General features: G+C 49.2%; 2 protein-coding genes across 3 annotated transcripts in view; both read left to right on the forward strand.

Moving 5' to 3' along the window:
• The first annotated feature begins 350 nt into the window (after window positions 1-350).
• On the forward strand, window positions 351-9,116 carry TMEM80 (transmembrane protein 80). The gene is made up of 5 exons (XM_056354402.1): window positions 351-460; window positions 3,479-3,495; window positions 5,561-5,654; window positions 5,763-5,855; window positions 7,186-9,116. Exons 1-5 carry the CDS (start codon window positions 439-441, stop codon window positions 7,389-7,391), a joined length of 432 nt encoding a protein of 143 aa, XP_056210377.1. The 5' UTR covers window positions 351-438; the 3' UTR covers window positions 7,392-9,116.
• A 4,155-nt stretch (window positions 9,117-13,271) lies between these two features.
• EPS8L2 (EPS8 like 2) overlaps window positions 13,272-22,156 on the forward strand; it is a 66,876-nt gene continuing 57,991 nt past the window's right edge. The window contains exons 1-2 of one of the 2 annotated variants that reach the window (XM_056354384.1): window positions 13,272-13,620; window positions 21,786-21,999. The gene's annotated coding sequence lies outside the window, so the exon portion shown is untranslated. The remainder of the gene's footprint in view (window positions 13,621-21,785; window positions 22,000-22,156) is intronic. The other variant, XM_056354383.1, reaches the window with a different exon arrangement.

Here is a 22,156-nt window from a genome sequence, read left to right on the forward strand (position 1 = left end):
CGAGCCCGGCCGAGTCCGTAGAAGCGCGGCCCGAAGCGATACCTGACAGATCGGGTGGGGAAGCCGAGCCCGCCCGAACAGGGCCGAGTCCCCGAGCGGTCCGGCCCAGAGGGTCGAAGAATCCCGAGCTCGCTCGAGTCTTTTCCGATCCCGCCCGAAGGCGGGTGAGGCGGGCGCGAGGAGAGCCGAGCTGTGCCGAGTCCTCTCCGATCGCGCCCGAATTCCCCTTCGCCGGCCCGAACGGAGACGCCCGAACGGGCAGTGCCCGAATCCGCCCGAAAGCGACCGAACCGGGCCGAGCGCTCCGATCGCACCCGAAGGCAGGGGGGACGGGGGGAGGGCAGCGAGCTCCTCCCAGGCGCGCGCAGCCGAACGGTCGCGGCGCACAGGCTGCCGGGAAGCTGGAGGACTGGCAGGCGGCGGGGGCGGGGCGCCAAGATGGCCGTTGTTGTGAGGCGAGGTGAGCGGCGCGGCGACAGCGACAGCTCTTTCCCCACCGCGTCCTGGCGGGCCGGGGGTGGCTGTTTCCCACCGTGTTACCGGTTACCTCTCGCCGCCCCAGGTGGGGGGACGCAGCGAGAGCGAGGCGGGGGCCGAGGTCGGGCTAGGCCTCGGCGACAAGCCCAGCCCGATAGCCATATCGCGACAGCCCCGACACGCTGAAGTAAATGCTGGCAGCTGCGGGCCCTCTGTCAGCGTGAGCAGGGGCTTGGCGCTTGTGCGGGCTGAGGAGCTCCTTTACCCACAGGCAAATCGCCTTCCTCAGGCTCAGTGATGGCCCTTGAAAATTAAAGTCTTTATTTCAAATTGAGAACTACAGGGATTCAGAGGGGGGAAGAAAAGTTCTTCAGTAGTGTGGTAAAAATGATGATTTTCCACTTCTTTCAAAGAGGTCAAAGGTTTCCCCCAGAATGTAAATCTCAGACAGAGCTGGGCTTGAAAACTTCGGCCTGAACAATCGGCGTTTGTGAAAGTCCCAAAACCAAGTTGCTGCAATGCAGTGCACTGGGTAATGTTAACTACAGCTGCTGCATGCTTTTAATATAGTTTTGCCGTTAAAAAAATTAAACCAGTTTTTTAGAAAATAGGCCACGTTCTAGCTCAAGTAACCACACACAGTGTCACTCAGTCATTTCCAAAATCAGTATCAGCTTGGATAAGTAGTCAAAGCTTTTGTTGTATTAAACACTGCACTGGAGTGTGGCGTGTGGCTGTTCCCTACAAAGCCGCCCAGGAAAGTCAGCAGGATTTGGCTAAAGGGCTGCCTGAGAGCAGGACTGGGAGCAGAGGCATGCCTACTGCGTAGCCGAGCAGCTTGGAAAGACACAGTCCATGCTCATCCCCAGTGCAAACAGCTTATTGCCTGGGAGTTACCCTCCTACTTAAAGCATGTACACAACTGGAAACAAGGGGCATTACGCTTTGGGTTTTTACGGTCCGTACAAGCATTCAAATAGGCAGAAATCGGGTGCCAGCCTGCACGCAGTGGGCAGTCGCTACACCAGGTCTCACTAACGCGAATGTCCCCCCTAGCAGAAAGTTGTTCTTGCTGCTGCAACTTTGTGTGCTTCATCTAAATGCTTTCAAATTGTTAATGTGCTTTTTGTTTTTCCCTCCTGTGCCAGAATGCTCACTTTCAATTTAAAAATCCCCCAGCAGCAATCCAGACTTCATTAATCCTAGCAGTGAGACGATCTCAGGGTGTTGCTATTAGCAGCCTGCTGTAATACCTGAAATTATATATTCAGCTGGCATAATAATTACTACTTAACTGCAGTATCTCTTTCACGGGCGTGTTGTGGGGTTTAAATGTTTAACCTGTGTGAAATGTCCCGCATTGCTCTGGGGGAGGCAGCATGTTCTAAATAATAGTGGCTATCAAACTCCTCCTCTGAACAGATGCAGGAATGTAGTCAGTGCCCTCTTGTGGAAAATGATTTAAAAGAAAAAAAAAGTTTAAAGAGAAAGGTGGGGAACTGTCATTAGGGAGTTCACTAGGGATTACCTGTACGGTAAAACCGTAGTACTCTAATTATATGGCAGGCGTCACGACAGTGTAGCTACCCAGCACGGATGAGGCTACACCAGTACAGCTTAGTGTTTGGTTATACAGAAAAAGTTCATATCCAGCCACTTCTTGCGGAATAATAACACGTCTACGCATGCAGTCATGGTATTTCAAATTAACATCTGGCTTCACAGTCTCAAACAACTTTAAAATGGAGACATCTCCTTAATGCTGTGCAAGACAGGAAGCATATCATCTTGATGTATGAGAGTTTATACCAGGGTATAAATACAACGCATATTTTAACCATTAGTCGCTACAGAACAAGGTGTGTAGTGAAACCTTTAACTCCCCTTCTGCAAAAAGAAATAAAGCATTCATCAAAACGCATTTTAGCTAAAAGAAGGGACGAGTCTGTTAGGAGCCTGTAGTCCCTTTTACAGAAAGTAGAGAGGAAATGAAGCACATCCAGGAGGCGTTTCAGATCACAGACAGTATGAATCACTTTCTAAAATTGCTTGCCTATTTCCACTGTGTTCCCAAATTGGATACCTTAATTAGGTGCCTAAAGTTAGTGGGGACTAATTTGGGCCCAACTGCATAAAACTATTAGGTGATGAGGCCATTAACCTCAGGAAGCCCGGGGATGAAGATGGTGAGGTGAATATGTCCCACTGATTTGATGATAATGAGATGTCTCTAAGATGATAGATGAAATGGTCTTTCACAGACAGTTTTGCTCTCTGTCAAACAGAGATCGTAACTTTTCAATTCCCCATGTGTCTGAAGGAAGTTGAGAATATTAATGAGTTACTGAAGAGGTACTTTAGCATGTTAGTGCCGTCATGTTGCAAGGGAATTTTATCTGTGTTTTTGCAGAAAAAAAGAAAAAGAAAATGCATTGTCTAGCTTATAGAAAATATTTGGTATGATTTCTGTGGGTGATCAGCACATATTAAGGTTTTACATAGAATGACTTCGCTTTTGAAGGGAACCGGTTTGGAAGGATGTGATTTAGAGGAAGCGGGGAGCCCTGTGTTCTACATGAATGCTTTCTCACAATTTAAAACCAAATGGTACATTCTGGTTCCCTTGCATGTTTCCCTTGTTCCTGCATAGTTAGAGGGGATGAAGTGTCATCTGCTGTGAAAGGACAGGATAAACAAGTTCTAGGTAATGCCTGTGTACTTTATGCTTTCAAAGAGATGGGTTCCTCGGTGAAAGTTACTTTTCAGAACGGGGACTTCCCCCAGATTATTTTAGAATTCCTGTATTTGAAGAAGTTATTTTTGGAACCTGAACTGCATGATATGAGAAAATAGTAAGTCTTCCAGTGAACTGAAAAAGAAAGAATGTTCTACAAGCACGCTTGACCTCTCTAGTAACATCAGTTGTTTGAATGTTTCTGCAGCACTTTTGGTAAATATTTAGACTTGTTTTCTTTTTATTTTTTTCCTTCTTGACGGAAAGGAAGAACTTCATCAGTCGTATCCTTTTTGTACCTTTCATCTCTCACATGCGGGAATCCTGAGGAAGACTGGCTGAAATGCATTCGCATCTCCCTGCCTAATAAATCTGCACAATGCTATTTTTGTGTTATTCTTTGAGTTTTCCATCACTGTCCATATGAAGGAAAACTGGTAAAACATTTCTTCCAAGGAAAGATGTTTTTTGTAGCATTAGCTGGGATTTAGCTGAGAGTTTGCCCTGATCAGCTCCCACTCATGCAGAAAACCCTTTAACCCACCCTGCAGTCTTGACAGAGGGCTGGCAGCCGCATTTTATGGTCACGTAACTCTCATGTCCTTAGGAAGCAAGGCTAAAAATGGAATTTGTGGACTGAAGAACACAAACCCCATGCAGCACACCTCACAGACAGCTGACACAGCTGAAGAGGTAGTAAAAGCAGCTTTCAATAGTACTTCCTCTCCTCCCATGTTAATTCACCCTACCTTTACTCCTGCCAAGATCTAAGTAACTTCTGAGAGGAGACACCCTTGGCTGCAGAGATTTCCAGGCTTAGAACCTATCAAGTAATTTTTTGTTCCACCTTCCTGCAACTGGAAAAACAGAAACCCCTGGTTCTGTTTTAATAAAATGAGCTTCTCTGGGAACTGGAACACATCCACCGCATGCAGGTGGGTGCACTGTTCAGAAACTGGATGGGCAGCTCCTGTAGAAGATGCCTGGGATGAAGTCCCTGCTTGGAGATATTCAGAGGATTTGAGAAGGGCTGGGGGAGAGAGAGGCATATAAAGAATGTTTTGAGTCTAGAAAGACAGATGTAGAATTAAAGCAGCACTGATGACTTCCTTATATAAATTATATTGTATTATTGAAGGCTAAGGCAGGCATTTGGTGTCATTTGGTTATCAAAAATCTATGTGAATGGCCAAACTTTCTGGATTCTTGGAGCCACATTCCAACTTCCTCATGTGGTGGTGAGTGCCAGGACATCCTACACGTCTCCTATGTTGCATTAATAACATGCTGCAGTGCCTTGAGAGAAAATGATTCCTTCAGTACGTGTGTACCTGCTGTGAGGAACTGTGCCTATGCATAGGGGTGGGTGGGCTCTTGAAGACACCTGGCTGTGTGGTACATCCCATAAACCAGGCCTTTCAGCTCCTGTTGCGGTCAGAGAGGGAGCTGGCACAGTTTAATATCTGACTTCATCCCGCCCTGTTTGGGACCTGCTTGGCTAGGAAGGTGCTCATCTCCACTGACTCCAGAGGGAGCCCCGGTGATGAGGTCAGGCTGGATGCCTGACTGTAGGGTGGCTGTCTTGGGGTGGCTACAGGTGAGAGGAATCTGCCCTGAGCCTCCAAGTAATTTCTCCCTATTCATACAACAGCGTGTGCCGTACTCCCTGTCCTCCAGGGGCATTCTGAGGGTGTATTAAGGATTGTGGAGCTCTCGGTCGGATACCTTGGCAGTAGATCCACACAGACAAATAACTAAAGCGAAATATTATGTTGTACTATACAACTGTTAGTTTTGTGAGCAGTGAATTAAGGAAGTCTGTTTCTTATCAATTTGCACCTCAGAGTTGAGCTTGTGGCCTTTCTCAGACTTGTAACAAAGACAAAGCACAGCTTTCAGACTTTCCATCATGTGGGCAGTAACAGGGCCTGTCTGCTTCACAGAGCCACCTATTTTCAAAAACCTTCAGGAATGTGATGTATTGGAGTCTGCCAACCCTCTGTCAACTTGCTTAAGGCTGACTAAGAGGTATAGAAGTTGTCTGGGGAAATGTACACATGGACCCACCCCCCCCCACACATTTCCTTAGGCTAACGAATACCCTACTACATACCAAATACATTTTTTTAAAAAAGGAACTAAAGCCAAACCTGAAACAACTAGCTTTTATCCTAACTCCTGGTGTCTGCAATCTCAAGTTACTTTCTGAACCCTACCACTAAGCCAGTCATAGTTGAACCATAGTACAAAAAGGCACCACAGTGTATTTTGAGGTTACTGGGAAAGGGCAATTTTACGAAATGGACCCCACCGCATTGCTATGAGAAATCCTTAACAACAGTCTACCAGTTGTCATCTGTTCCTTTACAGCTTCTATTTTATGTAAATGGTATTTACTACATCTTTTACTTCTTGGCAACTCTTGCAATGATTGTTTATAAAAGTAAGTTGCACGTGTTCTAACACAGAAGTAGGCTGTGTGCTGATGACACGGCTGTGGTTTGTCTGTATGCCTATTCTATTTTCCTATTTACACTGTGTTATTCTACAGGTCAAGTTTTCAGTTATCCAGATGATTTTTTGGCTCCAGACCTTGCTTTGCTTCTCATTATGGCTATTCTTGAAGTGCTCCGATTATACTTCGGTATGTCGTGTTACCAGTGTGCCTTTTCAGTTGAATATCATCTTTAAACATTAATCATTCTGATATAGAGTGTTTGTCAAACAAAACATGCCAGTTTAGCAGACTAGCAGGTATTTAAGGGACTGTTCATTTATGTCATTAAACTTTATCTGACTGATCAACAGATTTGGTCAGAGGGTTAAACAGAATTTGCTCTCATATGAAATATAATCTATAATGCCATTAAAAAACAATAGCTGGGTTGTCAGAAAGCAATATAAGTGGGACAGCTGAAATGCTGTTTACAAGTGAGCGTGACTTGTGAGTATGAACACGTTGAAAAAGAGATTTCCATTCACTGAGGCAACAGGGCTCCTTTCAACCGCTCCAGCAACATACACAAGTAGTTAAATGGCTGGAGCCTTGTGGAACAGGTAATGCTAAGGACGTCCCTGAGCAGGGTACACCTGCCACCACCACAACTATGCCTGTTCCTTTCACTCCTGAAGACACATGCCGGTTCCCACATCTTCATTTCACTAAGGCAGAACAGCGTAAAGGGCCTCCTAACCCCTTCATAAAATTTCATAAAGTCCTTTTTTAAAAAAAATGAAGTTACTGTTAAAATCTGTGCTCAATATTCCTAAGGTATTTATGCAAGGTGGGTCTCTGTTGAATTTAGCTGTAGGGGTGAATTCAGCCGGCTGCCTTAAAGCTCTCTGCATATGTTTGCTTGGAGCCTGGTGGATGAATAAAGAAGTGAGTTTCAAGTCTAATGTAGTTAGAAAGCAAAATCTAGTGAGCCTGGCTTGGAAATAAGAGGAAGAGGAAAATGCAAGGGAGAGATAAGTGCAGCTTCTCCACAATGATAGTAATTTGAAATACAAATAGGTTAGCAGGGAATATAGAAGATTCTATATTGCGTAAGATTTTAAAATCAGGATTGGATGCTTTTAGATGTGCGTTGCAGTCACCAAGTTCTCATGCTAAGTGCGGAGCTGGGGGAGACTGAGGGGAAGTCTGATGGTTGACTAAAATGCTGAGTGATCAAAATGGTTGCAGCTTCAGAGCTGATTATCTGTGGTAAGAAAAGGTAGGTGTCGCGACTTTGAGTACCAACTGATTGCTCTTTATTTAGATTCACTTCAGTCAGCGAGAAACAGACTGTCCGTTGGTGTTTGGGTTTGTTCTTACATTCACTTGACACAGCCTTGATTCAGGCCGGTATTTCTATGTGATCTGAGCTGTAAGAATTAGAGTGTTTTTTTGAGCAGAAATACTTCTGAACTTATGGCTTGTCATATTATCAGAAGAAATCAAAGACTTATAGCAGCTTTTTGTTTCCTTCCAGGTTCAAAGGGTAACCTGACAGAAGAAGAGGCTCCATTAGGGCTCAGTCTTGTGATCACTGTTGGGAGCGTGATTCTGTCTGTCTATTTCCTGGTGTGGCAAACTTACGTGCTGAAAGCAGACGTCATTATAAACGCTGTTCTTCTCTTTACATACGGGCTTGAGTCAGTACTAAAGGTCATAGCCATTGCTGCTTTTGTCAGCTAAACCCTAGCAGTTTCCAACATGTTTTCAACACTTTTCTTCTATAAAAGAGTGGGTTTATATTTCAAATATTTAATAATTTTGCATATAAAATTCCTGTAAAACTTTCCTCTGTTTAAAGCACAAAGTTTTGAGGGGCAGAGATCTCCCTGATGGGCCGGTAAAATATCCTGTCTAGCAGCTGTGTCATGCTATCTCATTGGATAGCTTACTTACAAGCAAAGGCAAGAGATGATTCAGCAAAAACACTTAATGCTCTGCTATTCATCAGGGATCAATACTAAATATTCATTCCCCACACAGAATAGTAGCCAGGGCATCATCTAGCTACGTGCTGTTGAGATACGAGTTTTCACGCCATAGCAGCCACGTACAACCAAAGTGACACAGAAATGAATCAGGCCAATATAGCATGAACTCATTTCTGCCTTACCGCGTACACCTTCATGTTTGAGGGCACAGTTTCTCTTCTGCTCTCATTTGTGTTCTCAGACCCCAGTGGTAATTTCCATGACTTTAGTAGGGCACTACCTGATTTATCCCAGTGGGAGAGAGCTGAATTAAGGTTTGTGCGTAGCCAGAGAGCTGAGCTATGGGGTTTAGGCAGCTGGTTCGTACTGATGGAGAGGCCAAAGGCAGTAGTGTGAGGGTATTTTTGTTTAAATAGAATGGTCTAAGATGGGCATAAACAGTCACCATTCACTCAGCCTTCTATTTAAAAGTCCAACAGAATGTTGTCAGGTGTACTTCTGTTTGGTGTTAAATGCGTTTGTTTCCATGATTCTGGAAACTTTACGACGTTCAAGCCTTGAACTGTGTGCAATTTCAGATTTTCACTGTATCAAAAATATGCGTGTATTAATGTAACACTTGGGGAGTTTGCGGGGCTTTTGTACAAGCAGGTTTTATATTCAGAATTTCCTGTTTTTCTATTTATTTATTCAAATAAATAATGTTTTAGATCTAAGAAATGTTTGAAGTGCAGAGCATCTTGTTCAGATCCTAGGCTACAGTTAAACTGCACAAAGGAAGACTTGGATGAGACTGGATCTGTGCAAGAGACTCTTCTGCTCCTGCTGCCACTGCATGTAGGTTGTTCTCCTGCACAGGGAAAGCTCTGCGCTAATTTGCACCAGCCAGGGGCTGAAAATAGAGTGGTGTGGGCCCTGTATCGCCTCAGCCATGCTACTGGTTTCTTTCTGGTGGTGGTAGAAGGGAACAAACGATGCAGAAGTTCCTGCAGAAGGGCCCAGTTTCATCCCTCGGTCATACCCAGGGGAGCCACTGCCAAAGCCAGGTCACACCAACTCCTGTCCACGTTACACCACCCAGCAGTCAAAATCAAAACAAAATCATACGCATTGGCACAAATCCCCTTGGGCCAGATCCTGTCACGTCAGTGGCACAACCAGCCTTTTGCTGATCAGCAGGGACAAGGCTGCACCCATGAAGGCAATGTAAAAGCAGCGGAACTGGGTGCTAAGGAGCCAGGAAACTGAGTGGCCAAATGTTTCTGTGCTTAATCTGCACGAATCAAACCCCCACCCATTTGTCCTTCCAGATTTGCCTGGCATAATGGAATGTACTCATCACATCACAGAGTTGTTATGAGAAGTGACAAACGCACCAGGCTCTATCTACCCCGTTAATGACGAAGGCATACCGAGCAAAACCCCTCTCTGTGCGAGTACAAATATAAGCACAAACTTTTTTCTGGTATTTACACCTGCCTTACACAAAGGTCTGGTAATAGAACATCTTACAGGCTTTCAAGACAATACAGCAGAGTAGTTTTTTACCTGAATGTAGGTGGTACAGCAGATGGGGTCACACATCTCAACTTCAAGTCGCAGCCTCCGTGCTTTACCTTCTTTCCTTCTCATGCTCACTACAAACAAAAGAAACACAAAATCTTAGCACAGCTGGAGGTAGCAGAGACCCCAGGTGTAGATTCAGGAGACACTAGTAAAGCTGGTAGAAAGTGTTCCTACCCAGAGGTGTTTGACCCCACCACAGATCACTACCCCCTCAACTACAACCCTACAACCACTTGTGATGCTGCACCATAAAACTGGATCCCTGGCCTGATCTGTGCAGAAAATAGCCCTCAAAAATGGTTCTGATGAAGGTTTTAATTAGGTGACAGCTGCCATGTTTTTGCCTATCCCCACAGCACAGTACGAGTTTGGGAGGCAGAGTAAAGCAGCCTCCTCCTCAAGCTTTATAAAACAATGTGGTTTATACATATATTATATATATATGTTATAAAATGTTGTGAACCCTTTGCTCCCTAACCATCACCTAGATGAAAATCAAGAATCAGCAGAGAGTGACAATGCTTGCTCATAGTCAGCAATGGGGTAAATATACACATACGATAATAAACATAAATGTTGGAGCTTGTTTCAGAGTACTGCCTCATGGCTTGCAGACGGTCACAGAGCCCTGTCAGTGCTTGCTCAGTGTCAGCTGGTACCAGCCTGGATTTGCACCCTCAAAAGGACAGGGCAGCTCTGTTTCCGTTTTCCAGTTTAAGATAAAATTATCCATGAACCTTCTTCTGATTAGATGAGCAGATACCAGGGTAGTTCTGCTGCTGACAGCCCTTCTCCACTCTGTGATGGATGTAGAAGGCTGAAGAAGCCTGTAAGCTTCAGGCAACTTCGTCTCAGGTATTTCCAGGCATTGAACGGGAATTGTTATTTATGCTGGTGACCCCAATTTCATGACAGCTTCTCTCCATGCCAAACTGGTACAAAGACCTGAAGAGAATTGTGCCCTGGCCTCAGAGAGTTTCTCTAATCAGGAGCTCCTTTCCAAACTGTTCCCACTGTTCAGAGAAGCAGGGCACAGCGTAGTAAAGCTATTGATGACGTTTCCCAGACATAAGATTGCTGGAGCTTTTAATTATGAGGCCCAGCCCTTCTCAAACAGGACGAGCAAGTTGGATGAAAATGGCATTAAAAATTTAGAAGAACACATATTTTGAGGTGCTTGGTTTGGGTGTTGTTTACTCTGCAAGGAAGAATTCTTTGTTCTCAAGCCATCACAGGGGTGTCTGCCGCCAACCTGATTTAAAAGGCTGATCCTGAGAGACAAGTTAGCCTCCTGGGATTTCAAACTTGGAGGTGTTTTAAGAGACAGGGCTTTATTGGTCCACAGCTTTTTTTGTGTTCCTCAGCAGGTAGAAACAACATGCAGACCAAAGGCCTGCTGAAGTGGTACAGTCCTCCAGGAAAGGTGTAAGGTTTGGTTCCACAGCTGGGAGCCAAGGCAACGGAGTGGGACAATTCTCCTCTTGCTGACTGCCCCTGGCTCACTTAGACCAGCATCAGCTGTTGCAGGGAAGATGTCATAGGCTCATTGTGGTTTTCTTCCCTGCCCAGAGGAAAAGTTGCCTTCTCTGCTCAGCAGTTACAGATTCCCTACGAGGCACGGCACTTCACAGTAGCCTCTGTGCCTACCTTCATTGGGAACGTGCAGCTGAGGCTGCCAGACAGCGAGCAGTCAGCGCCTTAAACATTCAATGGCTTCTCCAACAGAATCCTGCCAACTCCTTGTTTGTGCCCCGGGAGCATCAGCCCAGCCCAGTGGTCCCACTGAAATGCCCCAGATGATGCATTTCAGGGTTTAGGGATCTCCTGCACAAAACCTTTCAGCCAGCAAGGCTCACCGGGCTCTGGCACAGCTGATGTTCCCACCGTGATTCCCTTCTGTTGAACCGATGCCCCTTCCCCTGCTGGGTGGTGTGGCTGGCATCCTCCAAGCGCTGCTTGTCCTAGGGCTGGCCATGTTCTCACAGCACATCCTGTACTGAGATCCCCCTGGGGTCTCACTGACACCAGAGCGAGGAGGATGACAGGGCACTGGGTGGGTTCGTCACACCGAGTATCGGTTCACATTCTCCCGCGGCAGAAGAGGTTGTTCTGTCAAAACCAAGCTGCCAAAATCATAACTGTCACACAGAGAACTTTCTCTCCCCCTGCCCATCCAGCTCACCCGGCCGCATTCCTCCTGCAGTAACTCATGCGGGGCGGTTCCCCCCGCACGGCTCTGGCCAGGGGCCAGGCAGCAAGCCGAGCGCTGGCCCCCATAGCATGGCAGGCACCGCAGAAAACCACAGCAGCAGGGAACTTGGCAAGCACCAGGTTAAGGAAGCTGGGCTTCCTCCAGACCTGTGTCCCGTGGTGGGGAAGCATCTTCTTATTTCTTTCTCTAGTGTCAGAGTTGCAGCTATTTCTTCCCCAGGGCCCCAGTGACAAGGGGTCTCTCTGGCATGTACAGTCCATAGGTTCAACATATATCGTGGGGAGGCCCGCAATACACATGCACTTTAATAAAATGCTCTCAAAAGCCCCATTTTTTGGAGAGGACTGGGTAACCAGATGAGTCTGTAAGACCCATACATTCAGCTGATATTTTCCAGCTTAACGATCAGCTCATGAGCTGATCCCATTGTTTTCCAAAATGTTAAATTTTAAGACTAACGAAACTAGGTGTAATAAGCCTGCCCATGCAACAGACCGTTTCCCAGAGCTCAGGGTCCCTCTTGGCCCCCAGTCACACCATCTGCAGGGCTGAGCTGGCAGCAGGACCGACCCTGAGCAGAACTTGACCAACCTCTCTACAGTCTCACAGAAGTGGCCTGGACATCTTTTAAAATTTCCCTCTGGCTTTTGAAGAGCAAGAGAGGAGTAACAAGAGATTATGTGACAAAACTGGAGCCTCTAAAGATATCCTTCCCAGAGAGCACAGGAGCAACATTCACCACAAGTCAAGGGCTGAAGCTCAAGTCCGACCTCTCCTACCCCAGCAAGAAGTGGTTCTTGCTTTCTCTGTGCCCCACCTGAGGCCCTGGTAAAAAGGGGACGGTGGTCCCACTCCTGACACCACCGATGACATCACACTCACTCAGACATCTGCAGGGGAGGGCTCACACAACCCTGCCGTGGCACGGGAACGCTCCCTGCAATGGCCAAAAGGGTCATGTGCAGCTTCTCTCCAGCACATGGGCACACATGTGTGAATAACAGGGTCCTGCGTATGGTGGTCACCCCAGCAGAGCCAACAAGGAGCATCTCCTGCTGAAGAGCAAGCCCCACTCAGGCTGCACTGTGCCGATGTCAAAGCCTTCGCCTGCCTTCTCACCCAAGGCCAGTGAGCCCCTCACCCACTCCTATGCCACTGCAACTGCTTCACCTTGGTTCCCCCAAAGGTGGGTTTAACAATTACTTCCCTCTCCCCGCCGTAACCATGGCACAGCTCCACCAAAGCTACCTTACACCTTTGCCTATGCCAGGAGCTGAAGTGTGGGGCAAGACGAGGGGCTTTATGGCCATGTGACACTAAGAAGCAAAGTTCCACGCTGTGGGGTACCCCAAAAGGGGTTCTGCTCCTCACCTCACTGCTTCGGGGACCTGGAGAGAGAGGACGTTTTGCCCTCTCCACCTCACACCACCTTTCCCCGCTGCAGATGTCACGGCAGGGAAAGCAGGCGGAGGGAAGCTGGAGGAAAACAACCCGCAAGCTAGTGCGGAGCCACGGAGGAGAGCACTGGGCTGCACAAAAGGTGCCTTGTTCCCCCCATGAGGTGCTCAGGCAGCGAGTCCCCTCCCTCACTGGCAATGGAAAACCGAGCTCCAAGCGCTCCTTTGCCACCCCTCGCTGCCTTCAGCCTCCCCCTTGGGTACGAAATGTTCTCAGGCAAAAGAAAACTGAACTTTAACACGTCCCTCTCAGTCAGCACCTCGGCTCAGCTTTGGGTCCCCTTGCAGCAGGAGTGGGCGAGGGCCCCAGGTGCCCCTGGCACCTTGGGGGGACGCAGCCGGCTCGCCAGGGCCACCGGCTCCTAGTTATACAGTAACCTGTTGCTCCGGGTCCCAGCTCCACCTCTCGCTGCCTCCACATCCCTCCCCTCCCCTCTCCTCTGCCAAGAAACCTCTGTCACCTGCTCTCAGACAACCGGGGCGAGCGGCACCAGGACGAAAGGGCAGAGGAAAGCCAGCAGCAAGGGGACCCCCAGGCTGGTGCTTTGGGTGGGCTCTGCCTTGCTCTCGCTTCCACCGTTTGGGCTGGGGCACAGGCTCGCAGGCAAAGCGCCGCGCAGGGAGGCAGAGGGAGCTTGGCTGCCAGGGAATGGCAGCAGGATTGAACTAGGAGGGCACGGCTAACTGGGAGAGGACGCACAGGAGACGAGGGAACTGCGGGAGACGAAAGCGGCTTCTCAGCATTGGTAAGTCCCTAAAACTTCACATCCCCCCCTCCCCCCACCCCAGCACTTATCTACTTCAAAAGTCTGGTTGATTCAGCTGCGGAGGGAGCGTGACTGCAGAGGGGGGTGCGGCTGCGATAACTGTCAGTGTGTAGTTTTAGGTTGCTTTTCTGTTAAAAGGGTGAAAAACCATAATTTTTCCAGCATTACTTTTTCTGCATTTGTTTCCCGTTCTTGCATATCCCCACCGGAACAGACCCAGTAGGTGGCACTTTCTTGGCAGCAAAATATCTGTCTGGCACAGAGCGGGGTTTGTTTTTTGGTGGTTTTTTTGTTGTTGTTGTTGTTCCTAACGAAGTCTGAAATCGGTAGTTTTGAGCAGCTGTTTGTTTGCAAACCTCGGGGTTTCCTCCTTTCAGGATGCATGTGGAGAGAATTTTTTGCAGTTCCTCACCGGGCACCTCAGTGAGCTGCTGCTCTTGGTGGGTGAGCTCTGCCTGCCTGTGACCTTGGCAAGATTCATCACCCTACTTCAGAATGGAGGGGAGACTCACTCGAAGCTGCCCCGCTTGCTTGGGTGACAGCTCTGGTCCCTGTGAGCTTTCGCCAGCATTAACGAACTGGAGCGCAGCTCTCCTGTCCCCTTTCACTTATTTGTTGGGAAATGACAGTGCAAACTCCACCGAGGACAAGGCTCAGGGACAAATGATTTGACTGACATTATTTTTAAATGCTGGAAATAATTGTGAGACAGTAGTAAAATATGGTGATTGCCCTACTGTAATTAGGGCAACGGGGAGTAACGCTTTCATCGCTGGGCTGCTCTGAAATGCTGCATGAAGCGAATGCCATAACAGGGATCAGATCCTTCAGTGGTTGCTTCTCTGGGAGCATCAGCACTGGGCTGCTTTGGTGGGATCTGCCCCTGTGAAGGACTTTTTCTGAGTTAAAAGACATGACAGCAACAGGCTCAGCCTGCAGCTGACACACAACAGCCTGGCTGGCTGAAGCAGAGACCTGAGCGGGGTTTCACCTGCAAATGCCGCATGCGGTAGCACATTCCTGGCTCTGGTCAGTTAAGCGATTGAGTTTTCAGTTTATCAGGAAGAAAAAATAGTTTTTCACCCACAGAAAGGGCAGGCAGCGGTATTGAATCAAGGTGTCCTTTAAAACAGGACTGTGAGAAGGACTTGGGATCCACTGTGGGAACGTGTCAGTAAGTGGCAAAGGTCATTGCTTCGCCCTGTTTAAAACCAAGGCTTTAATTGGTATTTGGGATAACGCTAACAGCTCAGTCCCTGATGCAGTTAGGCCTGGGTCATGCCTGCTGCTGGTTTCCACCACTGAAGTGTTAGGAAGCCAGGCTGGCCAGGGATCTGCTGCTCTTTCAGCTGGATCCCAGCCCTCCAGCATATGCAGGTGGTCCAGTGCAGGATTTGCTTTGCTGTACTCTGCAGGGCAGAGGGAGTCTGTTGTATATAGAGCTTAGAGGGACCGGGGGGCGTTTTGGGCACCTGAGAAAAATTTGAGTGCTGGCATCACTGAAGTGGATGTTGGTGAAGTCCCGGGAAGGAAACAGCTGTGAAAGATGGTGAAGCCCAGCTGCTGTGTGTGCACGCACGCACGACTGTTTGCTTGGTGTGATAGAGCAGTTTGCCAAGACAAGCTTCCAGTCCTTGGCTTTCTGCCCCTCTGCCGGTCAGCACCCAGTGTCAGAGTGGGCAAAGACACCCGGAGAGGTGAACAGCCCAGCCGCTGCACAGCACAAGGAGGAAATTTCTTCTGGGCCACGGGCTCTGTGTCACAGAGGCAGACAGGCTCTCTCCTTCAGTGCCCACCTTTGCTGATGGCAAACAGCTCCCCATCAGTCAGAGCGGCAAAGCCTGGTCCTGAGCCTGGTGAAACGGGTCCTACAGATTGTTGCTTCTGGGGCTTCGCCTGCCCAGCTCTCATGGATGCAGGCACCTGGTCTGTACAGACCAGCTTGCCAACTTGGGTGGCAGCTCGCTTGTGTGCGCGCAGGTGAATAGCGGAGAAGACGCTGTCTGCGGTAACATTAACAGTGGCTACCCTTTTGTTGGGCTGTCCTGCTGTGGCTGCCTGCCCAGAGTCAGCCAAGGGCGTGAAGAGCCAGGCACGGGTTGCACAGAGGAACCCAGGCCTGCTAGCTCCGCTTTGGCTGTATGTCCAGAGCAGGAGACACTGCTGGGAGATGGCCTTGGGGCCAAATCTGCCAGATGTTTGTTAGCATCTGACCCTTGACAAGGTGGCTTTGAATGTGCTGGAAAACAGAATGCTTTTCATAGGGTCACAGGATAATTCAGGCTAGAAGTGAAAGAGATTCAGAAGAGAACCTACTGCGCTAAAGGACTCCGGAGGTTTCAGTCCTTGTGGCAGACAAAGAAAGGAGTGAAACAGGGAGAACATACGCGTTGGCTTGCATGGGCTTGAGAAACATCCATATAAAATAGCCTTTGCACCCGGAGTTGAGTGCGTTGGGGAGCCTCAGAGTATTATTCCCAGAGGGCTGGATCCTGGGGTGCTATTTTGTCTCCGTCACACACTCTACTTGCGTCCTGTCTTCTGTGCCATGGTCTCCCTGGAAGTGCTAGGTCAGAGCAGGCCTGTGGTTTTGATGAAGACTCAGCAGTCTTCTCCTTGTGTGGGGCTGAAGTCTGGCCTCACATCCACTTTACCTAACAGTGGTCAGCAGCACTGCCCTTAACTCCAGGGCAGATGTTAGTGCACAGCCTTTAGCCTATGAGTTTGATGTGACTGGCAATGAAATAAGCACCCTTTAAAAATCCTCAGGCCTTACAAGCCACCCAAGCAGAAATGCCATGGAAGGTCCACAGACTTCCATAGTGACAGATGGTTTCCCACACTGTGGTAAGGTTTTATCAGCAGCAGGGTGACTGCCTGGATCAGCAGCAGCTATGCAGCACCAGGCAGATCTAGCAACACTTAACTGTGCCAGCACGGCCTCCTGAACCACCTTGCTTTGGCCAAGGTTCAGCAGGTGCCCAGGGAAATACCCACCTGCCTGCCCAAGAGGTATTCAAGCCTCCCACTCGAAGGGAGGGGAAGGATGGTACCTTCAAAAACCCTCCCCACTCACCCAGCCATGTTATAGATGAGTCCTTGCACCATCAGAAATGGTGCCAGGCACTGCACAATGCCTGAGTGACGCAGGAGACGAGATCCAAGGGGGCCCAAGAGGCCCCAGATCACAACAGGACTCCCAGATCTCCACCTGCCCACAAGACCACACAGCTTTTCATCTGTCAGCATTACAGCAGAGAGGCGCGTTCAGGATTTTCATGTAGTGGAGAAGCTGTGAACAGCAACTCCATTTGCAGAGGTTTTGAAATGGCAAGCTCAGGGAATAAGCATGCTGTCACCCATCCCTAAAATATTTAGTTCCCCTGCATCAGATCCGTGCCAAGAGGAGTCCAAGGGCTTCCCGGAGAGAGCTGATCCCACACATTGATGCTGCCCCCCACACACTAGTGATGTTGCGCTGCTCCCACATGAACAAAGCTAACTCTGTGCACAAGGCGAGAGTTCATCCTTTCCCAAGGGAGCGAGAGGCTTCCCTTCTCCTGGGCTGGGGATGGTGCCGCCAGCAAACTTGAAATGCATGATGCCAGGGAGGGCAGGTTAATCAAAAAAGCCCTGGTATTTTTATTTCCTGGTGATCCAGCTATATCAGGAGGAATTGCAATTAAGAAGGGAGGGAAGGGTGTGTAGCTGAGCGCTGGACCGGTTTGGAGATCTTCCCCATTCACCTGCACTGCAATTGCCCAGGAGAGCCCAGCCCTTGTTCCCATTCCCCAAATGCTCCCAAGGGCATGACTGCAACGTGCTCACTGCCACTAAAGTTCTGCTGAGGGAGAAGACCAAAAGCTTCCCAACCCATGGGAAAAGGAAGCCAGAGGTGGGGAGTCACAGGCTCTGCCTGTTCAGCTGCCCTGGAACTGCAACTGAAGTAGCCAGACAAGCTGCTTTGGCTCCAGTTTGTTTTGAAGCACCAAGTGCATCCCAGAGGTGGCTGTCCCTGCAGTCATGGTTGGATTAGGGGGACCCTTGCATCTGCACAAGGCAAGAGGCCAAGGCTGGGCTGCTCTGTGTCAGAGCAGGCGGCAAGGTGCAGCCCCAGCTGACACAGCAGCAAGGGCCTGCTCAGGATGCTCCGTGCCTTTTCATCCATCGCTGCCTACAGAGAAGGGTCACAAATCATCCTCGCTCACAAGCATCTCCCACCAAGATTCTCCTTACCCTGCTGAGATGGGCCAACACATCTCACGTACCAGAAACCCTCATCTCAGGTGCCAGGGGCACATTCCCACATCCAGACCGCAGCTGGGTCTTCACACCCTGAGGCATTAGCCCACCTATTCATCTCTCCTCTCCCACACCCCAAGATGCTGCCCTGGCTTCTCTTAGGCATTTCAGCTGGGATGGAGGAGCTGAGCACCTCCAGGGCAATAGGCATCAAGACCCAGGTCAGAAAGGGGCAGCAGATAACATTTTGCAACAGCCCTGGCTGTCATGATGGGCAGCTGTGGCACAAACAAGCCCTCATGGCTCACAGGCCTCCAGCCCAGGCTTGCCCTAGTTGATGGCAGCTCTTCCGATGGCCAGTAGAGCAGTAACTCTCCACATTTGGTGGGCTGTGGACTTCAAACACCACCTTGGAAAGGGCCAGCTTTCCCTTTTTTGGTTTCCCGTTGGGGTACTGGCCCCAAAAAGCTTTTCATAATTTGAACTTGTTCAAATTTTGTTCTTCATGCTTCCTTCTTCTTTTTCCCCTTCTGCCTTATCAGTCTCAATCTGTCCAGATTTACATCCTACAAAGGTAAAGTGCAGACCATCTGAATGGCAATAAATCAAAGTTCAGCCACCCAGCTGTAATGCTCACCATTGCTGAGTAATTCAAAAAGTGAAATAACTGCTGCTGGTGGGACAGCAATTAAGATCAAGCGCACAGGCACAGTCCAAGTCAACATCACCCTCTCCCGGACTGTTTACATGTAACTTTCCCCTTGCTGAAGATGACCAGAAGCAGGAACTATCTGGGAGCCAAGACAGTCCTAACCTCTTCATGCGTTAGAGATATTGGCTGCCAGGAGAACGAGCTGCCACCCAAAACCAGGGGCTCTTCCAGATCGCAGCACCAGCAAACACAAAGCAAAACCCAAACCCTGACCCATCTCACTGCTGTGGACTATGCAAAGTGGCTTGTCCTGGTCTGCCGTTCACTCCTCATTACCGCCAACAGGACTCCTTGGGGGTCCCCCCTCACCCTACCACTGCCGACAGGAGAAGGTTGGCAATAAGGAGGGTGCGAGTAGGTGCTGCCCTTGGTCAAGGCGTTGCTCACAGGGGGTTGGGGCTTAGGCCAGAACTGAACCTTGTGGACACTAAATCCTCCAAGTCAGGTTTGAGGCTTTCACTGGTCACTTTATGGAGAAAGAAGCAGTGACTCTGCCTTTGCTCTGTCTGTGCTGTGGATAAACACAGAGGTGTCCATTTGCCTGAGCCTGAGACACTGCTTTCATCACTAATCCACTTTACAAAAACACTGGAGAGAGGAGAAGCGAGAAAGGTAATTGCACCCATGACATCCCGTAATAAATCACAGGCTGGAGCCTGCTCTTATTCCTGACACTGTTGCCTCTTAATTATAGCTGTGTTCATCTGAGGAGACAGAGTAGGAGAGCCAGGCTTTATGCAGAAGGGAGCACTAATTAAAACCACTCTGTTCCCTAGAAAGATATTAATGCTTTCCTCTGGGGAAGAAGTGAATGGACTCGTCCCTGGCCATTCCCGCAGGTTAATCTGTAGCACTGACTTCCACACAGCAAGGCAGTTAGTCTTGTTTTCAGTATGGGATGCTCCTGGCATTGCTTCTAGGATGAGATATGGAACTTCCAAAATTCTCTGAAGAAGGAAGAGGAATAACATGTACTCAGGTAGCCTGCAGGTGTGAGCGTTGCTTGCCTGGTGTAAGGTTAGGTGGTAGGGGATGGCTCTTCAGTCAATGTACGCTGACCACAGTAGAGTTTGGCAAATTGTCCCTTGCTGAGACTCCAGCCTTTAATATCTGACCCAGGCAGGACTTCTGTGATGGACAGTGCATCCCAGGCTGCACCCAAGTAAATCCTCTGACTGGAATTAGATAGACTTCAACAGGCTTGAGCCATGCTCAGCTCCACGTGGGAGGACAGTCAGGTCCCTTGGGCTGGCAGGGGAAGGAGTCTGGTACCACCAGGCACATGCGCCAGCATCTCTAGATGATCTCCAGATGGGCTTGGTACCTGACCACGCAGGCAGGTGCACTGCTGATTCACCTCTATTTTTCCAACATCTGCAAACACAAACCCTTCTAAATTGCAGGAGGACAGTAGTACACCCAAGAGATGGAAACAGCAGTTTGCCCCACTTGAAGTCAAAAGGTGTAAGTCAGCATTCTCCAGCTGGCCCTGGGGAGTTTTGATAGCAGAGAACCCAAGCTGGTGAAGGGAGGGTCCAGCCCAGCACCCAGGCACATGCTCACTCCAACCAGGCACTCAAAGCCAGAGCGGGTTGGATGTGAATAACATAGGGAAAACCTTGGGTTGGATTTTCCCCTTGATTTTTGCAACAGAAGAGTCAGGGCAGGAGAGTAAATGTGATATGAAAGGCTCTCAGGGTTAACTGTAGATCCATAGGACTGTCAGGTTCATTGCTGTGAGTTGCTACTCCTTGGAGAAAAAAAAAAAATTGACAAAATTTCACCAGCTGAAAAAAAAAAAATTGCCAGAAAAGCTGCAGCTCAGTCAGAGCAGCTGCTGCACTAAACTAGACAGGAGCAGGTTCAACAGGATAAATTGAGAGTAAATGTACGAGAGCTGCTTATTGCTGGCCTTTGCCAGTATGAGCAGGTAACACCCTAGGTGTGGTCAGGCCATCAGCAGTCTGAGCAATCCTCCTGACATGGAAGCGCCCTTTACGCACCGCTCCTCTGCACTGCTGCGTCTGCTCCGAGCTTAAAAATAAAGAAGGAAGGGCTCCACGGATATGTGACTTGTTACGAAACTTCCAATACTCTTCAACTTGGAAGAGAGACAGCTGAGGTGCTGTTTGCCTCGACACCTGCAACACTGCCCGTGGCATGGAGACACAGAATAAGGGAACAGTTGTTTACTGATAACAGGGCTAGGGGGCATCCCATGAAACTGGCAGCTGGCAAGTGCGGCACAAACAAAAGGAGACAGCTGAGCGCACCATGCAGAGCCGAGCTGCAGAGCATCTTGCCACAGGCCATTCAGGATGTCAAAAGTTTATGCGGATTGGCCAAAAGCAGTTGGACAAATTCAGGGATGAAAAAGGGTACCGAGAGTTCTTAAATCCCACTGCTGGAGGCTGGGAAACTTTGCAGAGAGGCTCCCCGTGTACCTGTCCTGTTCTTGTCCTCTCCTCTGGGCATCCACATGTGCTACAGCCATGCATGCACTCCCAGCCTGCCACCCAAGCAGGAACCGAGCACGGGTGATGGGAGAGGTGATGGATCGCCCCATGTCCAGGCAGCTGTCTAGCTCCTCTGAGCCAAAAGGGAGGCTGGAAGGGAGGAGAGACGCTCCAGCCCTAGCAACTGCTCAATTGTAGGAAATGTCGTGCGAGTTTAATCACAGCCTCGGAAGTGAGGACCGAGGGTGGCTGAAAGAAACAAGCTGAGCGGTCAAAGCCCGCCTGCTGTAGTCACATGCAAACTAGACCAGACAGGTCCCCAGAACATCTGCTCCACAGCTGGCACAAGCCCTGAGACACTCCTGCTTTCTGGTCCCTGCCTGCCAAGACCTTACGAGCAAATGGTCAAAGGTTAGAAGGCTCTAAAGCAGTGGAGAAGGCTGTGGGAGAGCGCTGGGCTGTCACCACCCTCGGCAGTCCCTGGTATTTTCCCTAGAGCACAGTGTGTGACGCTGGTTCCAACATGATCGGTCCTTGCCAAGACAAGTGCATGTGGCTGCCAAGATGCTGCTTGCAGGGGCCGTGCTCCGCTCCAGTGCCGCGTGGGTGCCTGGCACACAGGTCCTCTTGTCTCAGAATCCTGTCCCCCAACAACTCAAGCTAAAGGAGGACTTGAAAAGCTCATGACACCCAGCTCAGCAGTAGGCCCACACTAATCTCTTGCTGATATTCAGTCCCACAGGGAAGGACTGAGGAGAACCAGGAACAGCACCTTGTTCCAGCCCAAGTGAGCACCACCAGCCAAGATGCACCATGGCTGCACAGGCTGGAAGAGCATCTCCATGAAAGGTTGGCAATAGCCTCTTGTAGACTGCTGTGGGCAGGAGGGCTGTGACCCGCCACAGCCAGGCCATGAAGAGAAATCAATGGAAGGGCTAAAAATGACAAGTACGTATATTCGTCTACAGTTGAAGAAGAACTGCACAGGGGGGCTGGCTAACAGGGCTGCACCTCTGCTGTCAGGAAAGCTGGTATTTGCTGACACGAAGGATAAATTACTTTGGTTTCTCTGTTCAGCCAGAGGCTTCCTTGTTCCTCTCAAAGC

The sequence above is a fragment of the Falco biarmicus genome, chromosome 10, assembly GCF_023638135.1.
Source record: "Falco biarmicus isolate bFalBia1 chromosome 10, bFalBia1.pri, whole genome shotgun sequence".
In the NCBI taxonomy this organism is placed as follows: domain Eukaryota; kingdom Metazoa; phylum Chordata; class Aves; order Falconiformes; family Falconidae; genus Falco; species Falco biarmicus.

Excerpts from the sequence above, each read along its gene's own strand:
- TMEM80 (XM_056354402.1), top strand. The coding sequence starts at position 439 with ATGGCCGTTGTTGTGAGGCGAG. Across the intron at positions 5,655-5,762 it reads TGCAATGATTGTTTATAAAA|GTCAAGTTTTCAGTTATCCA; the intron begins GTAAGTTGCACG and ends GTTATTCTACAG. Across the intron at positions 5,856-7,185 it reads AGTGCTCCGATTATACTTCG|GTTCAAAGGGTAACCTGACA; the intron begins GTATGTCGTGTT and ends GTTTCCTTCCAG.